The 20,852-nt window shown below is 36.0% G+C and overlaps 1 protein-coding gene across 4 annotated transcripts in view; it reads left to right on the forward strand.

The window, feature by feature from the left end:
- LOC139147082 (uncharacterized) overlaps positions 1-20,852 on the forward strand; it is a 78,297-nt gene that overhangs the window by 31,247 nt on the left and 26,198 nt on the right. For all 4 annotated transcript variants that reach the window (XR_011555630.1, XR_011555631.1, XM_070717943.1 and 1 more), the window contains exons 20-36: positions 155-307; positions 1,397-1,461; positions 2,221-2,302; positions 3,033-3,317; positions 3,911-4,000; positions 4,867-4,929; positions 7,847-7,908; positions 10,874-11,003; positions 11,165-11,367; positions 12,024-12,149; positions 12,515-12,625; positions 12,764-12,890; positions 16,241-16,375; positions 16,848-16,997; positions 17,761-17,865; positions 18,049-18,104; positions 18,309-18,437. Coding sequence is in view for 2 of the 4 variants with exons in the window: in XM_070717943.1 (XP_070574044.1) it covers positions 155-307; positions 1,397-1,461; positions 2,221-2,302; positions 3,033-3,317; positions 3,911-4,000; positions 4,867-4,929; positions 7,847-7,908; positions 10,874-11,003; positions 11,165-11,367; positions 12,024-12,149; positions 12,515-12,625; positions 12,764-12,890; positions 16,241-16,375; positions 16,848-16,997; positions 17,761-17,865; positions 18,049-18,104; positions 18,309-18,437 (2,072 nt within the window). In the remaining 2 variants the exon portion in view is untranslated. The remainder of the gene's footprint in view (positions 1-154; positions 308-1,396; positions 1,462-2,220; positions 2,303-3,032; positions 3,318-3,910; positions 4,001-4,866; positions 4,930-7,846; positions 7,909-10,873; positions 11,004-11,164; positions 11,368-12,023; positions 12,150-12,514; positions 12,626-12,763; positions 12,891-16,240; positions 16,376-16,847; positions 16,998-17,760; positions 17,866-18,048; positions 18,105-18,308; positions 18,438-20,852) is intronic.

Here is a 20,852-nt window from a genome sequence, read left to right on the forward strand (position 1 = left end):
TGTACCAACAGAGATCATAGAGTTGATGTTGTACAAGTTGTGTGATATTGTAGCATTGGATTAAGTTTTGCATGTAGCGGTATTTGTACAGTAGTTTGGTTTAACATGCTACAATTTTACAATCTCTAATCACCTAATTTCATTTTGACCATAGGATAGTGAAATAACACCACATCAGTGCTCATCTGTGTTACTTGTGACTGAAACTTGTCAACGACACATTCCAGCTTTGGTACATATGTTAAAAAGGATGGGTCGACAGTCTATACCTAAACAACTTGAAGATCTGTTATCGCAATCCACACAGGTATTTTCAGTTTCATTTAAAAATACTCTGTCATGTATTATCAACTTTTATTAGCTCCCATACGTACCGGGGATGGGGTGGGGTAGGGTAGGGGTATATATGGCAATGGAAGCTATTCTTATAAACTAGGAAATATCTGTCATATATATGTACATGTGCATGCATGTATGTCTGTGTCTCTGTGTGTATATCTGTATGTTGGTATGTCTATACGTCTGTCCACATCAAAAACTTAATAACCACAACGCCTATCATCTTAGCATTTGGTGTACAGGTGCATCATGGATGTAAATGTGTATTTTTTCAAATGAACATGTTCTCGATGAAAAGATGCAAATGAGGTTAAAAAGTGAAAATTAGTCAAAATGCTGAAACTCTGGAAACACTGGCCATATTTGGTCAATATTTGGTTCATAGAGACATTGCACAAACTAAATTCAAATTTAATCATTTTATGGGGATTTGTACGATTTTCCATTTTTAAGAATATTGATGTCATTTTTAGTATGTCAAAATATCTAGCCCTTTAGAACTGCTTGTCTAAGAGCCTTGAAATGAAATCCTGATCTTACTTAGGATGATCCAGTGGGAATATGTTCAAATTGTATTGAAATCTATGATGTAGCATATTTATGACTATATTTGAGATTATTGGTCAAAAATCATATTTTAAAAACTGCTCTTCTGACAGCCTTGAAATTTGGTGTACTTGTTCTCATAAGAATGACCTAGAAAATTGTAGTAAAATCTGTTATTTTAGGAACATTTTTGTGATTTTCTGTCAAAAAGTCATATTCTTAAAACTACTCATTTGACAGCTTTTGAATTCAGCATTTAAGTCTCGTAGGATAACCAAGTTCAGATGTCTTTGAATCTGGAAATTAATGTTTAGTTCAGTTCCTAGAGTCAAGAAAAATTTATGCATTTCTTATTGTAGGATAAAACCTTACTGCATATACTCTACAAGTAGTCTCCATGCTGTTGACTTTTGTTGGTATTTAAGAAAAAAGAAATTGAAAGAATGATAAAAGTAATATATTTTTGGATTCATAATGCCTTTTATATCAAATTGTCATATTATTATATCAGGTCAAAGAACTTGAAAAGAGAATGCAACCATTGTGTATGCAGTTGAAAGCTTATGGTGTGTGCAGGTATGATATATGATTTCTGTTGCTTTTGTCAAGGTTCATTTATCAGATACATTTAACTCAATAACTTTACAAAATGATCAATATTACTATGTTGTACATCTGCCAAACATGATGACTATCGTTTGCATGGCCAGCATGCTCCTCTCTTAATAATTGCTATATTGCTTCAACAGTGATAGTTGAAGCAAGTTTTTTCACCAATCTGTAACACATGTCTCTTAGTCATAGCCTGCCAGATTCTGCAACAAATTTCAGTTATTTAATACTCACATTCAATGGATAGAAAGTGCCAAGTGAAGTGTGAAACAATTGATGTAAGCAAGTAGTTTGATAAAAATTCAAACATCAAAAACCCAGTGTACAGATATAAGTTAAAACATCTGGCAAACGGTGTCAGGTGTCAATAACATTTTTTATGCTTGTCCCCAGTGCATTATATTTCCAAATAATATTTGAAATTTTTTTTGATAAAACTACAGGCTAATTTGTATGAGTTTGAGATTACTACTAAAAATGCCAAATGTTTCATCTTTGGTAAACATTTTCCAAGGTTTGTATGCTCCTGGAATCCGTGAAATATCCTTGAAAATGAAATTGAGTCATGAAAAGGCCTGGAATAAGGTTTGATGAGCCACTTACAATGTTCAAAAATCACTAAAAAGATTGATGATCATGATATTGAAAAAACAATACACTGTTTGTTTTATCAAAAAACTGATTAATATCCATAGAAATCATGATACTTTTAAAATTTTACAGAGATGCAGCTGTGTGCCCTTATCGCCACCAAGTGTTCTCTGATTTAGATGCTGCCAAGCTTCCAATATCTGGCTTTGTCAAGGTACTGTAGATATGTAGCGCTATTACTACTTAACAGTGATAATGATATAGCTACTGTATCTATTTCTTCAATAACTGACCCATTTGCAAAGTACAATTATAATTATTATGATATTTAGGAAGACTGTTGATAGCTGACTTGTTAGTGCTAGAAAACCCAACATCTGATTTCCCGTGCAATGGTAACTTCAAATAATCATTAGGTTTGAGCAGTCGGAGAATTTATCTTCATTGCCTTGTTGATATTATTTTTGATCAATATTGAAATATGAAGTAATCAGGGTCAAGACAGTTGTAGACTATAATCATAACAAAAAGCATTTGGACATTATGAAACAATGTTGCTGTGCACTTAATGTGCCTTTGGGACAGATATTCACATTAGAAATTGTTATTATATAATAGTACTTTTCCAGTATACTGCATGTATGGATGCCAAATTTGAAGCAGAGCATGTGGACTTTTCACTGTGTTGTTTTGTGAAAATTTTTAATTTTGTTTTGCCATATTTTGAATTTCAAGTATCGGCAAAGTTTAGAGTGTTTCCTGATCCCAAAATTTATGCGGTGAACTCCTGATGTTTATCCTGTCTATGAAAGAGTCTCGGAATGGTTTAAAGTTCCCCTGAAGAATTCATTACCAAAAGTTAAACTTCTTGCGTCGAGTCTCATACTCACACATGCTGTGGATGCAACTATGGAAGATGTGAGGTATCTGTGTTGATATTACAGGTATTAATCACCCATGTTGTGGATGCAACTCATTTCTATGGCCGTGTTCTGGAGCACAGAACAACTGAGACTAGCTGCCCTAGTGAAATTCTGGCAACACAGTTTGTGGAACTGTGTATGCAGCTTACACTGTGGTACAGTACTCCTTGCAACAAGATTGTCCATGGAAGAGTCCGGATTGGTGAACTGTGTGCCATTGAAGACAAGAAAAGACATACCTTCCAAAGAGTCAAAGTCACTAGTATCTCTCACAAAGACAAGACTCAAAGCATTGATTCTGTTGAGGTAAATGAGTTTTCTAATAAAAGTCATTGATTTATATTATAGTCATACTGAAACAATAGACTTGAACATGTAGATATTATAGTTTTTGCTTGTCAATGTTTCTCCCAAGGAAATAATATCCAAGCAGGCTGCAATTCTCAAGCCTGAATGGGTTACATTACAACAGAGCTACTAACCTATCTCCTGTTATTTATCATATCACTCATACAAGTCAATCAATTATCACTCATTCTTTGCTATGAAATAATTATAAGTGATTTGTCTTGAAATTGACTTCTTGTAATTTTTAGTATCATGTGCCAATACAGCTACTCACACCAAACTGTCCAGAAGAGGATCCTTCCAATCAGTGTTTGAAATAATTGACAAGGCTTGCCAGTTACTATGTTTTCAATCATGTACAATCTACACAGTGATGTTTTATTCCCAAAGCACAGTGCCTTGTACCATTGGTTGTTTCTTTCCATGAACATACAATATGTTAGTATACAGTACATATCAAACAAAACTGTATTAGATGATTTTTCATTTCACCAAAGTTGTCAGGAAAAAATGTGATATATTCTGTCGTAATTGAAGTGTGATATTTGCAGGTTCATTACCTTGATGAGGGGAGGAATGGTACAGTTCATATGTCACAGTTGCTAGTTCTGCCAGTACAGTTCCACAAGATACCAAGTCAGGTAATCCAAATTTCATCAAGTTGACATGAAATTTGCCTCCGAGTTATAAGTGGTTGTCATCAATTCAACCAACAACAGGGGCATTTGGTGATCACAGCAAAATGTAAATTTTGATACAGTATCTAGACTATGTAGATTCATTATCTCTGTGTTTGCTAGTTGATGTCAAATTTAGACAGTGTCACATAAAATAACTTCACCATGCACCATCAAGGCTCTATCCTCGTTATGTTTAAATTTCAAGATGTTCAATATGTGACTGCTGTACTATGGTGAAATGGAACAGGAAATGTGCATAATATTTACGCATTGTATACTAACTTCGTCAAAGCATAAACATACAAGAAATATGTATTCACAAATCTTTGAGCAGTCTTTGTGCAGTGTTTTATATGAAGCTTGCATAACTTGCTTCATCTGTAAGAATAACAGTTCCGCTGGCATGAATAAACCAATCTTTTGCAATCATTCAATAATAATACATTGTAGAATAGTGGGTATGGTGATGGTTACACTGATCAAATAAGAACAGTTGAATTAGTGCAATTACTCCTGGAGTGTTAATACAGACTGATCCAACCGATACTTATACTGGAAATGTGTGTTCTTCATCATGGAGAAAATAATGATATGTTCCCAAGGAGTCTGACGTACAGAGTACTCACTTTTCATTGGTTCCTGCAGTAAGATTTATATTTATAATGTTGTTGTTGTTGTTGTTGTTGTTGTTGTTGTTGTTCAAGTGATATGGACTGGTCAGAAAGTTGTGTACTAATCTCATTTTATACACAACAGCCAACCAGACACAATGACCCACAATCAGATCCCTGACAGTAACATGTTTGTTCTGTTGTATGTACATAAAGGTAATTGAAGTATTTGCATGTAGAGTAAAACCAGTGGACAAAGACCCAGACTGGACTGTACAGGTATGCTATCTTAATCAGCTATTCTTCATCTAGTCTTGAGAACTACAACTGAAAGTTAAGATAAAATGTGCTTCAGGGACTGATATTTGGACTCTCAAATTTTCACAATTCTTTTCTGATCTGCGGCTTGTTGGAGCTCATTTCAAAGCTGTTTGAGTGAGAAAAATGTCACCCTCTTAGTTTTTTAAAAATCAAAAATCAGAAATGGTGGTCATTTTGAATTTCAAATATTGGTTAATGTTAGGTAATTTGTTCTCTAGTACCAAACTTTGCAAGGTGATCCCCAATCTTTATTCTTGATTTGGTTAAAGAATGGTTGAAAGTTTCCTTGTGGCAAGTTTGAACAAAAGTTTAAGTCTTTCACTTTAGAGGGCGCATTCTATCTCAGCATACAAGAAACTTGCCATAGTACCACCCCAACAGTACTTACTCTTGTTAAACTTGCCATAGTACCACCTCAACAGTACTTAGTCTTGTCAAATATATGATGTTCTTATGCAGATTTCTTCAGCAACTAGATTTATTCTCCCCAGTTATGTTTGCCATGATGCAGCCTCCGTGATGTCAACATTAGTTTCCCGTACTCATCCATTTTGATGTACATTCCTTTGTGGACTGGCCAGTTGATATGAACTTAGAAAGTCATAATACAGTCAAAATCCATGAATTGTGGTCCATAGTTCCTGTCAGTAATGAACTTGACAATTGCCATAATTTTCTATTTATGCTACTCTTATATTTGTGAAATAAAAATTGTGAAGTACAATATCAATGTAGAGCACTGAGCACTGAGCAGTCAGATTTCATTAACAAATTTATAAATATTGGATTACTAACTCAGTGTCTTTTGAATCATCAGATGTTAGCATTATTGTGTAGTTTAACCTATCTATCTGTCTTTAGACCAATAGCAGTTTAACAATATCACTTCTTCTGTCCGGAAAATTGGAAATTGGTTAGGGAGAGTTTATGTTGACTTTTTAGCAATGGTGTTTTTAATATCCATGCTATAATTTTACAATTCTGGAAGCAGAGCTCATAAAGACTGATTGATGAATGGCTCATAGAATGTTTGTTAAGTAAATTTAAAAATTTTCTAAAAATATGTGTAAGATAGGCTGTCATTTAAGTAAGTTTAAAAATTTACCGTATTCCTCCGATTCTAAAACCCCGCCCGTTTATAACACCCTCCAGGATTATTTTATCGATTCGTAATTGGCCGTTAGTTCATTTATAACACCCCCAGGGGGTACACCCAAATTCTGACTGGAACAATAGAGCCATTGTCATGTAATGAGACAAGGATATCCGCAACACCTACGCTGCTTATCAAAGTCACAAACAAGTGCCAAAGTGAAGTTCCAAACCTCAAAACAAGCAAACTATTGTTGGCGTTTGGAACGTGTCAATCAGGAACAGTTGGACGTCTCCAGTGACGTGGTGAAAAAATCATTCCTTTCCACGGGTATCGCGAATGCGCTCGACGGAACTGAAGACAACATGATTTCCGATTAGATTCCGGTACTCGATGACGACTTATCAAATGAAGCCGTAGGACTCGTGTTTGATGACGAGGGGCAAGATGACGATATAGACTTTGATGGGTTTGACTTCGATGAAGAGGGCAATTGTATTGACAAACGCGACATCCGAAGTTTCTTCTGTGCATGAACTTAAAATTCTTTGAATTTCTTTCGTTAATGTTTTATCAATTTTGTACATAGTTTTGCTCATGTAATAAAGGTATTTATTGTTTGAACGGCACTTCTTGCTTGTGTGTTTCCTTTTCCTGAACTAGTCCCGGCAATGAGTAGGCGATAGTGTAACAGATTTTCAAGATTATGAATGCTTTCGAAGTCTTGCGAGGGAAAAATACCCAAATTCATAAACGGCCCTATACAAGTACAGTTAGAACAAAAACGTGCATGTTCGTACCATATTCTGAACAGTTGATCATAGATGATTGAATTCCACATCAAGAGACATTTCATTCATCGATACAAGTAATAAAAAAACAAACTTCAAAGATTTATTGCCAAAAATTCAATTCATCAAATTGTAAGCAGATTGGCGTAGCAATCTTTCGTCTCGGCCAGCCGATGCTTCAACACTATATCACTTCAAGCCTGCCTGTTCATAAGATCACATTTCTTTTCGAGATATACAGTTAGACTTTTTGAAACTAGGGGCAAAATAATAAAACTCACGACGTGATTTTGATTGTTTATTTTAGGGAGTATGGTAAATGAAAATTGTACATAGAAAACATCGGACGGACATCGTCCTGCTGTGTGCATGTGCTGAACAGAATTTTACCCTGACCTCATGCACTGACACCTTTGACCTTTTGCGTGAATTGACCAATCACAGCCAGCGGAACTTTAGGGAATTTCCCTTTACTCATTGTCTGACCTTTACGGTCATGCTATGGGGAGCTAGCTGCTGCTGGGGAGCGTACTTGTTGCAACAAAGTATCGTGGTGATTATCTATACACGAAATACGAAGATTTATTGCTATCGTATTGTTTAGCAATTAAAGACGGTATGGCAAATACGCAAAATTTCAAAACTTGTCATCTCCATTAATTTATACTGTACAGATTCTACTGCCAGTATCGAAGCAGCATGGCTAGGAGTCGATATCACAAAGTATGAGCTGTCTGCAGCACTCGCGTGAATAAAAAAACATTGGCATAAAATTTGCATAACATTTCATTAATTAGCATAAATTAACTACAACATTCAATTTCGCGGTGACATACGTTTATACCACCCCCCACATCTTTTCCGTCACCTTTTGTTCTGAAAAGGGGGTTTTAGAATCGGTGGAGTACGGTATAAAAAATATGTGTAAGGTAGGCTGTCATTAATAACTCACAAACATTTTATGTTTTGTTGAATTTTCTGTTTTTGTCAGGCATCTTACCATGTGTATGAACTGATCAATGGTAGAGAACTCAATGGCAAGATTGTGCTCTGGTAAGAAAAGTAAAGTTTATCTTCCAAGTACTTCAGCTGATTGTGTGTCCCTTTTCTGTACTTGTACAGATACCTGTCAGTTTTATGTGACATAATGTCTGTTTTCAAGAGATAAATAACAACTTCATGTTTACAGTATTATGCTTACATTTGGCATTGATTCAAATTACTGTCGGCTATCAGGGAATTGCCAAATTTCTTCTGGGTGGTTGAAACTTTGTCAACATACTTTACAAATGGCCAAAAAGAGTCATGGCCCAAACTAATGGTAATTATTGGCCCTACAAAGCATTTTGCAGAAGCTATGTGATGTCCTGAGTGTAAATCTTCCACTGTATATTTCACTTTTGGATATCAGATTATCTGATGTAATGCACTAATTATCAATCACGTTCAGGCCTAATGGTGTTGCAAGCCCCTCTCTTTCAGTTTTGATGCCTGTTAAAATCTGCCAACTCGACGAATCAAAATATACATGGCTAACATATTAGGGCAATGTAGTGCTCAGCGTTGTGCAACTGAAATTGCTAGGAAGCGATTATAAATTGTTCTACATGTATGTCATTTCTGAATCAAGCCATCTAATTGGCTAAAGTCAGGGTTTATATTCCTAACTAGAAGACTCTGGTTGTGGATGGTGAATAATCAATTAAACTAAAAACCAAAGTATCTGAATGGCTATGGCATGAGAAAAAATGTTGTCTGCATGACATCTGTAACTCTTGGTGTAAATTGTTGTGCAAATTGAAGTCCAGCCTACAACTTGTGTGCAATATTTTAACTTTCAAGTTCCCCTAATATGACGTAACCTTTGTTTTTGGATTTGTGAGCTTTCAATTCTTGAATCAATGGAAGTTACTAGATTCTTTGAAGTTTTCCAGTTAGTGACACACAATATGCTTTGAGAATTAAATGTGGCTAGCAAACCCAAAATGTCAAATGTAATCTTTAGACTTTTCACTGTATGTGTCAGAACTAAAGTTTGTAAACTTGATGTTGACTGTACAATGATGTTATACTTACCTAGTTCATAAACTTATTTTGTTATTTTGTTATTTTTGTTATTTTGTTTTGTTTGTTAGACTTATTGAAGCTTTATTTTTAAATATGATCTCCAAATGCTTTTGTTCGTACAGACATAGATAGTTGTCTTGAAGTTTACATGCATTTATTAAAGCACCATGAGATTGTCCTAATTTTTACTACAAATAGTCCCAACTTGGACAACTGCAGGGCATTATTGGATTGTCCCTAAGGCTTTCCTTCATGAAGGGCAAATGTCCAAATCATTTATTTCACCTGGCAGAATCTATGTTGGTTATTTTTAGTCCCCACCGACACCGTCCGGGGGGACTTATAGGTTTGGTCATGTCCGTGCGTCCGTGCGTGCGTGCGTGCGTCCGTTCACGCAGATATCTCTAAGATGCCTGGAGCGATTTCATTCAAACTTGATACAAGGATTACTTCATATGTCATACAGATGCACGTCAATTTGTTTTGTGATACGATCCAATATGGCCGCCAGGCGGCCGTTTTATTATTATTTTTCATGTACAGAGCCATTACTCAGGCATGTTTCAACCGATTGTATTCAGAGTTGGTACAAGGACATTGACCAATGTCATAAATATGCACGTCAATTTGTTTTGTGATACGATCCAATATGGCCGCCAGGCGGCCATTTTATTACGATTTTTTCATGTACAGAGCCATTACTCAGGCATGTTTCAACCGATTTTATTCAGAGTTAGTACAAGGACATTGACCAATGTCATAGATATGCACGTCAATTTGTTTTGTGATACGATCCAATATGGCCGCCAGGCGGCCATTTTATTACGATTTTTTCATGTACAGAGCCATTACTCAGGCATGTTTTGACCGATTTTATTCTGAGTTGGTACAAGGACATCGACCAATGTCATAGATATGCACATCAATTGTTTTGTGATACGATCCAATATGGCCGCCAGGCGGCCATTTTATTACGATTTTTTCATGTACAGAGCCATTACTCAGGCATGTTTTGACCGATTTTATTCAGAGTTAGTACAAGGACATTGACCAATGTCATAGATATGCATGTCAATTTGTTTTGTGATACGATCCAATATGGCCGCCAGGCGGCCATTTTATTACGATTTTTTCATGTACAGAGCCATAACTCAGGCACGTTTCAACCGATTTTATTCAAAGTTGGTACAAGCTTATTGACAAATGTCATAGCTGTGCACGGCAATTTGTTTTGTGATACGATCCAAAATGGCCGCTGTGCGGCCATTTTATTACGATTTTTTCATGTACAGAGCCATAACTCAGGCATATCTCAACCGATTTTATTCAAAGTTGGTACAAGGACATTGACCTATGTCATACATATGCACGTCAATCTGTTTTGTGATACAATCCAATATGGCCGCCAGGCGGCCATTTTATTACGATTTTTTCATGTACAGAGCCATTTCTCAGGCATATCCGCATGTTTCGACCAATTTTATTCAAAGTTGGTACAAGGACATCAACCAATGTCATAGCTATGCACATCAATTTGTTTTGTGATGCGATCCAATATGGCCACTGTGCGACCATTTTGTTATGATTTTTTTCATGTCCTGAACCATAACTCAGACATGTATCAAGCGAATTCATTCAAAAGTATTTTTATCACAGACCTAATGAAGAGGACTCTATCCTCTTTGAGGACCTGTAATCAAAATACCCATTAACAAGTGGGGACTGTGTCATCAACGATGACTTGTTTGTCAAAATTTTAAACTGCTAACAGCTAACTATTATATCAGTGTGATGATAGATGAAAGTTGCTGGTGTAGTGTATAATTCTAATTTATTAAATGTACACTGTGTAAAAATATCAATCAAAATCATGTATCCACCTTTAAGATGGTTACTTTACAATCAACTAGGAACAAAGAATGAAAACTCTCTGTCATTTCTCTATTTTCAGTTTGGGGAAAAGTTGGTGGCTAGATCCACTGCTAGAACGGAGTGAACTCCAAGAACTGAATGTCATTGCTAATGCCAACAACGTCAGAAGAGAGCTACTGAAAAATGGATATGGACTCGAGAACCAACAGGTGATCCTTCAAAAAAGTCTTTAAAAAGTCTTCTGTCTTTAAGCAGAGTAATGTTATTCTTTTATTGTTCAGTTTCTGATTAAAATTGATTTATAGCTAAATATTATTCAATGTTCAGAGTTTTTGCAGAGTCCTGACAGACCTTTACCTTGTATTTACAGCACATAGAAAGCCTGTACAAACTCTGTGAAGGAGTTGTACCTTTCTCAAGGGTAACAGAAGATCAGGAAACAATCACATATAATGTTAATAATGATAAAAAGATAGATGTGAATCAAGAAAAAGATGGTGAATTGATTGGTATGTTTGATAGCAAAATGCAGATTATTGGTGATAAATGTACAGATATGGAGAAATTGTCAAGGTAAGATATTTAATTGTTCACAGATCAGTGTTGTAGTCAGGGAGTTTGATAAGAATGAGAAGTCTTGAAATTACTTACTATGTTTTTGCAGACTTTATCAGCTTTCCGTCAGCAACATAACAAGAGGGTCATGTGTCAAGGGACAAAAAATATTATCATTTGTTCAAATTTTGTGCATGGAATCTCTATCATGGCAGCAACAAACTCATTCCTTGTTGTCATGCCTACAGCATCTTTTCATCCATCAGTATCCTCATCACCTATATTTCCAAACAGAACCATCTCATTCACCCTTGTCATCTTGCAACATACATCCATACTTCTAGTTATGATTTCTTTCATGTTGTCTTAGGGGGCCTTTTCATGATGTATAGAAGATATACACCAAATCCTCCAAGGTGTAGAATTGCAGTATAGTTTAGCATGATCCCAGCACTCCAGTCTTGCCCATCGCCAAAAAAAACCAACAAAAACAAACAACATTTTGAGGAAACTAGTTGACAGTCACATCTTGTATTTACAGACTAGGACCATAGTGTCAATGTCCTGATATGATATGTCATCCTTACAAAGATCTTTTATTCGTTACTTACTATTTATTTGTATATTCTGATGCAAATGAGAATACAGTCATTCATATTTTGATGATACAACAGCATTCCTGTGCCTGATAAGAAGATCAAAGTTGAAAGATTTGGTGACTCCAAGTGTTATGATGTGTATGTTGTAGCAGTAGAATCTCCTCACTTGTTCTATCTACAACTCAAAGATAAGATACATCTGTGAGTATAAAATTATAAGTAATAATTGACACTTTTAATTGAATTTCATTATGTTCATCTCATTGGTAGCAGTAGCCTTGTTGAAATTTCCATGCTTACATACCAGTATATTGATGCACCACAAACAATTTATGTCTGCAGATATTATATTACTCTAAATTTAAATTTTGCAACAGTTTTGGCTTGAGGTGACATTAGTGTTGCCATCTTAACAATATCAAGGAGAAGTTAAAGAATAACGGCAGGTACTATATTTGTTCCACCATCATGCACGACATATCTTGGCAATTCAAGTAAAGAAACGATCTTCATTGTATAACTCACATTATATTTACTAATATCTTCATGGTTCTCATCTTTTACAGTCTTGAAGAACTCATGAAAGCCATAAACACAACTGAATTGGATGAATGCAATGAAGATATTGATTTTCACAAAGGCTCTTTCTGTTTGGCATTATTCTCCAATGAAAAAAGGTAAAAGATATATCCAATATTCTTACATATCCTTTCTCTCTCTTTCTTTCTCTCTCTTTCACAATCTCTCGATCAATGGATTGATTGATTGAATTCACTATGATCACTGACCTACATTACACTGTTTATATTCCGTAGATGGAACAGAGCAGTGGTGACCTCGGTGACAGACAATGGTTGCTATGATGTGTTCTTTGTTGACTATGGTGATACTGATATTGTAAGCAAAGAAAACATCAGACCTATTCCAAGTAGATACCTTGAGGTAAAGACTTTTACTTTCAATATTCTTCTTACTATAGAAAGTTAAGTTTCATAAAAGAACATTTCACATTCAAAAGCATAGGCTAAGTGATCCAGTGTTTTTGTCGTAAAACATTTCATTACTTTTAACCCATCACATATACTGAATCCAAGTATACAACAAGTTTTATTCTCACACATTTTGAGCTAGATCACCCATACGTCAGCTACACCAGCCATTTGTAAACTAGACCAGCATATGTTAGCATTTATTTCGCTCTTGCTTGAAACAATTGACACTGTGCTGAAAATACATCTGTTGTAGGATCACGTGTACAAACTAAAAGTTCAAAACAGGGAACATTTTGTCTTGATTATGTTGTAAGTCATAATTACTGCTGCATGTACACCTTCCAGTTGTCTCAGTGTTTCATCTAGGCTGCACGATTGCGCGATTCCCCCTCTTTGGTGTGCTGCGCACCGCCAATTGCACGTAGAAGGGGTGACCCATCGTGCACTACACTGAGCTGGCTGGAATGGCATATCGTATATCATTGGTGTCACACTTCGATGCATTTGACCTATATAGGTCCCTAGGGATGACCCAACTTAGATTTGTTCAAATTGTGTTGAAATATGCAAATTTGTATTTTTAAGGAATTTTTTGGTCATTTTTGGTCAAAAATTTATTTCATCAAAACTGCTCATCTGACAACTGAGATATTTGGTATACAGGTTCATAGGAATGATCAAAATATGATATATTCAAATTATGATGAAATCTACAATTTTTTATTTTGGGGGCAATTTTTGCTATTTATAAACAAAAAAATTATTTCTTAAAAGTACTTGTCTGATAGCTTTGATATTTGGTGTACAGGTTCCTACTAACTAAATGTGATATATTGAAATTATGATAAAATCTGCAATTTGGTATTATTGGCATTTTTGCCATTATTGCTTAAAAAATTTGTTTCTCAAAAAATACTGATCTGATACCTTTGATATTCAGTATACAGGTTCCTAGGGTTTATCTTAATATAATGTATTGAAATATGATGAAATCTTCAATTTTGTATTTTTGCAGCTAAGTTTGCCATTTTTGATCAGGCTTTTCTGAAATGAGCTATCAAAGATATCCACCTTTGTCATCAACACATGTCACAAAAGGCAACACAGCAGAGCTCTGTGGACTGTTAGGTCGCTTGGTTTGTCAAAATTGCTGGTCAGACAGCTTTAATATTTGTATTCAGGTCCCTGGGAAGACTTTAGTGAGATAATTTCATACATTCAGGAAATACTTAATTTTGTATTCATGTCTATAGTAGTAGCTTCAGGGACATTGGCCCTATGTTTTCTTGCTTTGTATAGCCCAGACAGTTTCAGTTAGACTTGGTTCAAGTCTGTGATTTGTGAATGTTTGAGTTGAGTCAACGCAATGATTTGTATTCTGCTTTCATGTGAAATGCGCGCGTGAGTGGACGCGATGAGTAGGGTGAACGCGATGAGTGGAGTGAACGCTTATACAGCGGAGTTTCACCCGGAATCACAGACTTGGCTTTCTTGCACGATCTGCATTGCTATAAATTATTCATGAGATGACGTTTTCTTTACTCATATATTATTCATAAGATGACATCACTAAATTTTACACATTGGGAGGAGTTATCAATTGACCCAAACGAGACGTGCATAAAACTCACTTGGCGGCGTTGACAAAATGTTGAGTGCGATCACTTCCACAAAAGTCAGCACGACCTCTGTTGTATCACCGAAAACGCGTGAAAATATCTGTGTTGTTTGTGGGGCCCGTGTTGCAAAATGCGAAAATCGTCGCCGGTTATTCAAGGATGGAAAAAGACACCGTCCTTATACAGTTGTAGCCTGTTCTCTTAAGTGCCCAAAGCGATGGAAATCAAAACGATGTGGGGCGACTTCATATGTCAGTGATTTTCCGCTGCCGGTTGGTGCGCAGACGAACACATCTTTTCCCTCAATGTAACTCTCAACAAGCTTTCTTTGGTAATCTCGCATGATTAGCGATGGTCGACCAATCAGTTGTAAAACGCTGTTTAGGTACGAACTTGATGCCATTATTCGCCCAGATATATTAAAAACATACTCGATGTCTAGCTTTGCACAGAGATGACAACAAACTTTTCAATGCATGCAAAGGTTTATTAGCATGCATTCTTCTTATTGGCCAGAATAACGGCGGGGGCTGTCAATCATTTTGTATTTGCTCTACGTCACTGTGTACACAGTCCGTCTCACCGCCTGTACTTTGCAAGAAGTCCAAGTCGGTGAATCCGGCAGAAACTAACTCACTACTGCGCAGACTCAAACGTGACGCATTCAATCGCTGGGAAAACCTGGCGTGAGCTGCCAAATTCCGAATAGGTTTGTACGAAATAGGAGAGACACAAGAGAAACTATTATAAATGATTTTATTTTTTTAAATTCACCGACTTGAACCAAGTCTAAGTTTCAGTGAAAAATGAAAAAAAAATCCCTTGAAGGTACAGTGGGAATGGCTAGCTGTTGTTCGTTTTTATGTTTGAATGTACTTTAAGCCCTAAGAAAGCAAACTTACAGAATATGTACGAACAAACATACAGAATATTTTAGCATACAGAATATGCTACAATTTTTGTAGGAATATTAATGCTTATAAATATTAATGAGCAGTCCACCACTCTTGGAAGCCCTGTACATTCACAACAGTGATACCCAAATTTGTTGACATTTGAACATATTTTAGAGAGGATGGTGTTGGCAGCCAGCAGCTTGGATTGTACGCAAGTGATTTATGGCTTGTAGTATGTATACAACAAGTGACATCACTGCAACATTAAAACTTATATGTAAAGATGTTATATGTTTCAGTTAAATACCCCCCAAAATTTTAAATCCCCCTCAAAAATTCCAGTAGAGGGGACCAATCTCCCCTTGGTGTAGCATCCTAGATGAAACACTGGTTGTCTGATCTCATTAATTAAGAAAATCAATGCTTTTATATTTATTTGGTAATCTTACATATTTTTATGTTTTTCTGTGGTCAAATATTCCTGAACATTTGTTCGATTTGAAATGTTTTGCGCTGAATTGAATAAAAAAATGAATACATTGAAGAAAAGAATCTCTGATTATGTGCTTTGGTTTGATTTCCCCTCTCATTGAAAAATTAAAATTTCATCCATGTCTTGAAAAAACAACATGACAACCTTTTCAGCAATTGTTGAGTTAAATCTTTTGAAAAGTAATTAATGGAATTTAAGGTTATCATCATTTGTATATTATAAGAATGCATGGTTTATGCATATCAGTATGTATTGCAGTCGATGACATATAATATCTGATGTCTCTGTACAGTTGCCTTTCCAAGCTATCCAGTGTAAACTCTGGAATGTGTGCCCAGCCAATGGTAATGAGTGGCAGGAGATAGCTGGTGATGCATTATGGGACTTGACAACAGACCAGGATGACAAAAAAGTCATGGTTGCTGAGGTAAATATTGTAAACATTTACATTTGACTTTTTGTGTGGAAAATGTAAAGTTTGATATAGTTAATTTGTAGAAATAACTTTTAATAGAACTTTCATTATTTTGTTGCTGAAATTCAAGTGCATCTTTGTTAATATTTGAATACGAAGTATTAGCTATATCAACACAATGCACTGTGTGTCTTGCAGTGGTATTGCTGGCAAATGAAGTCCAGGCTGGACTAAAATTCAGTTTGCAACAATTATGTTGGATATTTACACTTATAAACTTGACAAGTAAAATAGTAGACAGTTTAATATGATCCTGCAAGAAACAAGGAATAGCATTGTACAAACAGAACAAATATCCAGTCATTAATATACATCAAAAGTTGCATCTAATTTAAGTTTATAACTAGTTCTGGATAATTCAGGGTTCAAAATGAAAACCTCATCTTTTTTCTACGCCATGGATATCTTTATTATTATGTTCCAGATATTATCGAAGGAAAGCTTATCAAGTGATTCATTCATAGACTGGCGTTATAGTGTTGAACTACATGACACCAGTAGCAGCCATCATATAGCCATCAGTCAGGAACTCATGTACCATGGTTATAGTGTAGGATCCCCTGAGTCAGTCAGTGTAAGTATCAAATGTGATAGCTTTGCCAGAGTCAGTCAGTGTAAGTATCACAATGTATCAAATGTGATAGCATTGCCAGAGTCAGTCAGTGTAAGTATCACAATGTATCAAATGTGATAGCATTGCCAGAGTCAGTCAGTGTAAGTATCACAATGTATCAAATGTGATAGCATTGCCAGAGTCAGTCAGTGTAAGTATCACAATGTATCAAATGTGATAGCATTGCCAGAGTCAGTCAGTGTAAGTATCACAATGTATCAAATGTGATAGCATTGCCAGAGTCAGTCAGTGTAAGTATCATAATGTATCAAATGTGATAGCATTGACAGAGTCAGTCAGTGTAAGTATCAAAATGTATCAAATGTGATAGCATTGACAGAGTCAGTCAGTGTAAGTATCACAATGTATCAAATGTGATAGCATTGCCAGAGTCAGTCAGTGTAAGTACCATAATGTATCAAATGTGATAGCATTCCCATACTCAGTCATTGTATGTACTGTATGATATTCAAAGTGTAAGGAATCATTGGTATGTATTTACTCATATGTATCTACTGATGTTATTGAAACCAATCACTTTTGATAGTACTATGGTGCTCAGTGTCCCAACCAAGGTTCCTATACTATTTAACTACTATTATTTCTAATAGAAACTGAAACAATTAATATTCTTTTAAGGATTATTCTAATTCTTTACCATACAGGGATTCTGTAAACTGCTTTCATTCATCATTCAGTAACATTTTATCTTTCCTCTTGATAGGTTTTATTTCCACAAGCCAGAGGCATTGGTTCATTTCTTAACCTTGGAGCTGAACCTTTACCATCCATAGTAACTGATCTATGTGCTGGATTGTACCTAACACAGGTTAAGTATTGGCAAAGTGTCTTTGAATTCTAGATCTGTCTATAAAGTGTTCACAATGCTAACAGTGACATTATTTCATGCTTCGATAATTATGTAGAGAATGATCTTATAGCAATCATCCTCAACCTGTGAACATGTCTTCAACACCTTTTTGACAAAATCTACACATTTCATTACAAACAGGAAATAGCAGAGAAAGTCCAGGTAGCAGAGTTTGTGTATCAGATTGTAATTAACAGGTGTGTATCCAATTCTTATTTTTTTTTTGATATTTGAAATTCCATTTATAATAATCTAATTTGAAAAACCTGTTTATCAGTAGAAGTTTTCCTGAAAGTGTTTTTGAATGGCCAGTCTTTCACTACAGCTTTAAAGTCAACTTAAAATGTCAAAACCTATAAGAAGTGAAGATTTACAATGATATCTTTGCTTGTTTGTACCAGTGATACAGACTCTGTGTTGGAACATAGTGGAGTCAGTGCAGTAATGACTGTATTGAATTACTGTGGGTTGCCTGAAGTTCAAGAATCTCTGCTTAGTTCTCTTGAACATCTCTCCATGGAATCCTCAAGGTAATGCATCAGACAAATTCTTATGCTGTATAATTCCATTTGCTAAAGGCCAATAATACTAACTTTTTTATAATTTTTTAACCATTTTCATTTCAAATGCCAACCAGAATTCCTTATTCTACTCTCCAAGGCATGTGTCTGGTCTGGACTAGAATTAAAATGTAAACAATAACAATGCATTTTACACAATGTTAAGTTGACAAGCCAAATAGTAGGTGTTTTGACATTCTTTTGGGAGTAGCATAAGAAGTTGAAGTTGACAGACAAAATGAAAATAATGAAGAAATCATCAACAGTTAGCATTACTGACCCTTTAAAGCAAATCCATCCATCAAGTAAACCATGCTTTTCATACGTGTAAAGTTTATTTATGTTGATGTTGATGGAACAAAAGAAAACAGTTTGATATCAGCTCCAAGACAGGTGTAGTGACAAGTGTTGAGTAACCTACAGGTCTTTCAGGTTGACCGTTTATACTGGCATGTTCATCGTACATGTTTTCTTCTAAAGTGTACACAGACTTTGTCGATAAGAAAGACATTACACTCTTTTGCATCTATCATCGAACGCTCAACTTCATGTGAATATTGATACATCTCATGAATTCATCAGTGTGTTTCCTTTGAAACTTCATGAGTTGATAAGGAACTTCCTCAAAGAGTTCACCGCCTCAACCATGTAATAATATATATAGCTACATGTTCACCAGACAAAACGGCGCCAACAAATAAAACTTGCTGGGGCACACAACACGGGTGCGCCACATTTATTTTTGCTTACATAGAATGCACAGTGGTCGTGGGAACGCTTAATGCTTTAGACTTCGTTGGTTTGTACATAGACAATCTATGGTTTGTACATGGTACCAATGAGTGTTGTACGTGAAAATGTCATCGGGATTTGTGTTTAATGTTCACTTCCAATACTATGGTGCACAAAGATCTTTGTATCTGGTAAAGAATATCAAATTAAATCAAAGATTGGACACTTCTCGACCATCAGAAATCTCATGTTCACGATCAACAAATGTCAACTTCGAGTCCAGTTCTACTGCCATTTTTAGCCATGCTGAAAGAAAATTTTACGTCTGGTAACCAAGAAACTGCCGAAGGTCGCGTGCCTAAATATCATGCTCTGCACTGAGCTGTGCAGAGTCCTGGCCGACAAAGAAATGCTTTAAAATGTGTGAAATTGGAAACTAAGATTCACATTTCCAGAGAGAAACAAGCATTGTAGTTGGACTTTCATTTTGAGAGTCAACATCGCACTAGTTCATTTCCTCATGCCGGCACAAATGTACATGCATAACTTATCGTGACGATTATGAATGATGATGGTCCCAAATGAAACCACTTTCTTTCGCAAAGAAACGACAAGCACCGGGAGTAATGTTTGCTATGGCATTAGCAGTCGCTAGTTCAGTGAATCTGTAAGCAAAATCTTTGATTAGATCTAAGCTCACTCTTTATATAGTTGAAACACGGCTCGCAAGCGTTGAACTTGGTGGTAAATCAGTCGAACCCTTTCTCCTGCAATAGTCGTTGGGATTTTGTTCAACATATCGCGAGTGGTGGAAACCGCAGTTATCCATAATCACACAGTTACCGACGGCCAAACACGTATTTCCAAAATTATCCGTAACTTGAACAGCCTCATCGAAAAAGTTCAGTAACTCGAACATGTTTGATGGGCCAACGATCACATCAGAATGATCAACACCCGTAGCATTGACAAGGAGGTTGATCATGTATGTAGTGTTCGATGCATGCTGTTGTATTTCAACTGCCGGTGTTCCGATTTCTGCATGTCCAAAACGACGATTGCCTGAAGTTTAGATCACCGAAGACTCATCAAACCAATGAATTTGATTTATATTGTAGTCAGAAACAGTTTCTATGAACTCCAGTGTATATTGTTCGATAGCTGGAGTCATTGATTCAGTGGCAAGACTTGATATTTTCTTTCGGCTCATGCTCAGGTATTTGGTTATCGCTCAGTGGATTGTCGCTAGCGATGGCACGTTTTAATTATCAAGAAGTTTTCTTCTGATTTCGTGTAAGTAAACATTTGGCTGCCGCCTTTTGTAGAACTCGATATGTGGAAGAACGTTGTCCATAACCCTGGTGCGTTCTCGCACTGGTCTATCACCGGCTGCATTCAGGGAGCCTGTTCTCTCGTACTTATACAGCAGATAATGTTCACAGTCAGCTACACAGTATCTATGTTTACATAAACTTGTTGCCAGCGCGGCGGCGTCTGGAACTTCTTAGGAAGTTCCTTATCAACTCATGAAGTTTCAAAGGAAACACACTGATGAATTCATGAGATGTATCTATATTCACATGAAGTTGAGCATTCGATGATAGATGCAAAAGAGTGTAACATTGCTGACTCATTTAATCATTGTGTGTGAGC

This window comes from Ptychodera flava, chromosome 13 (assembly GCF_041260155.1).
Source record: "Ptychodera flava strain L36383 chromosome 13, AS_Pfla_20210202, whole genome shotgun sequence".
NCBI classification, from domain to species: Eukaryota; Metazoa; Hemichordata; class Enteropneusta; family Ptychoderidae; genus Ptychodera; species Ptychodera flava.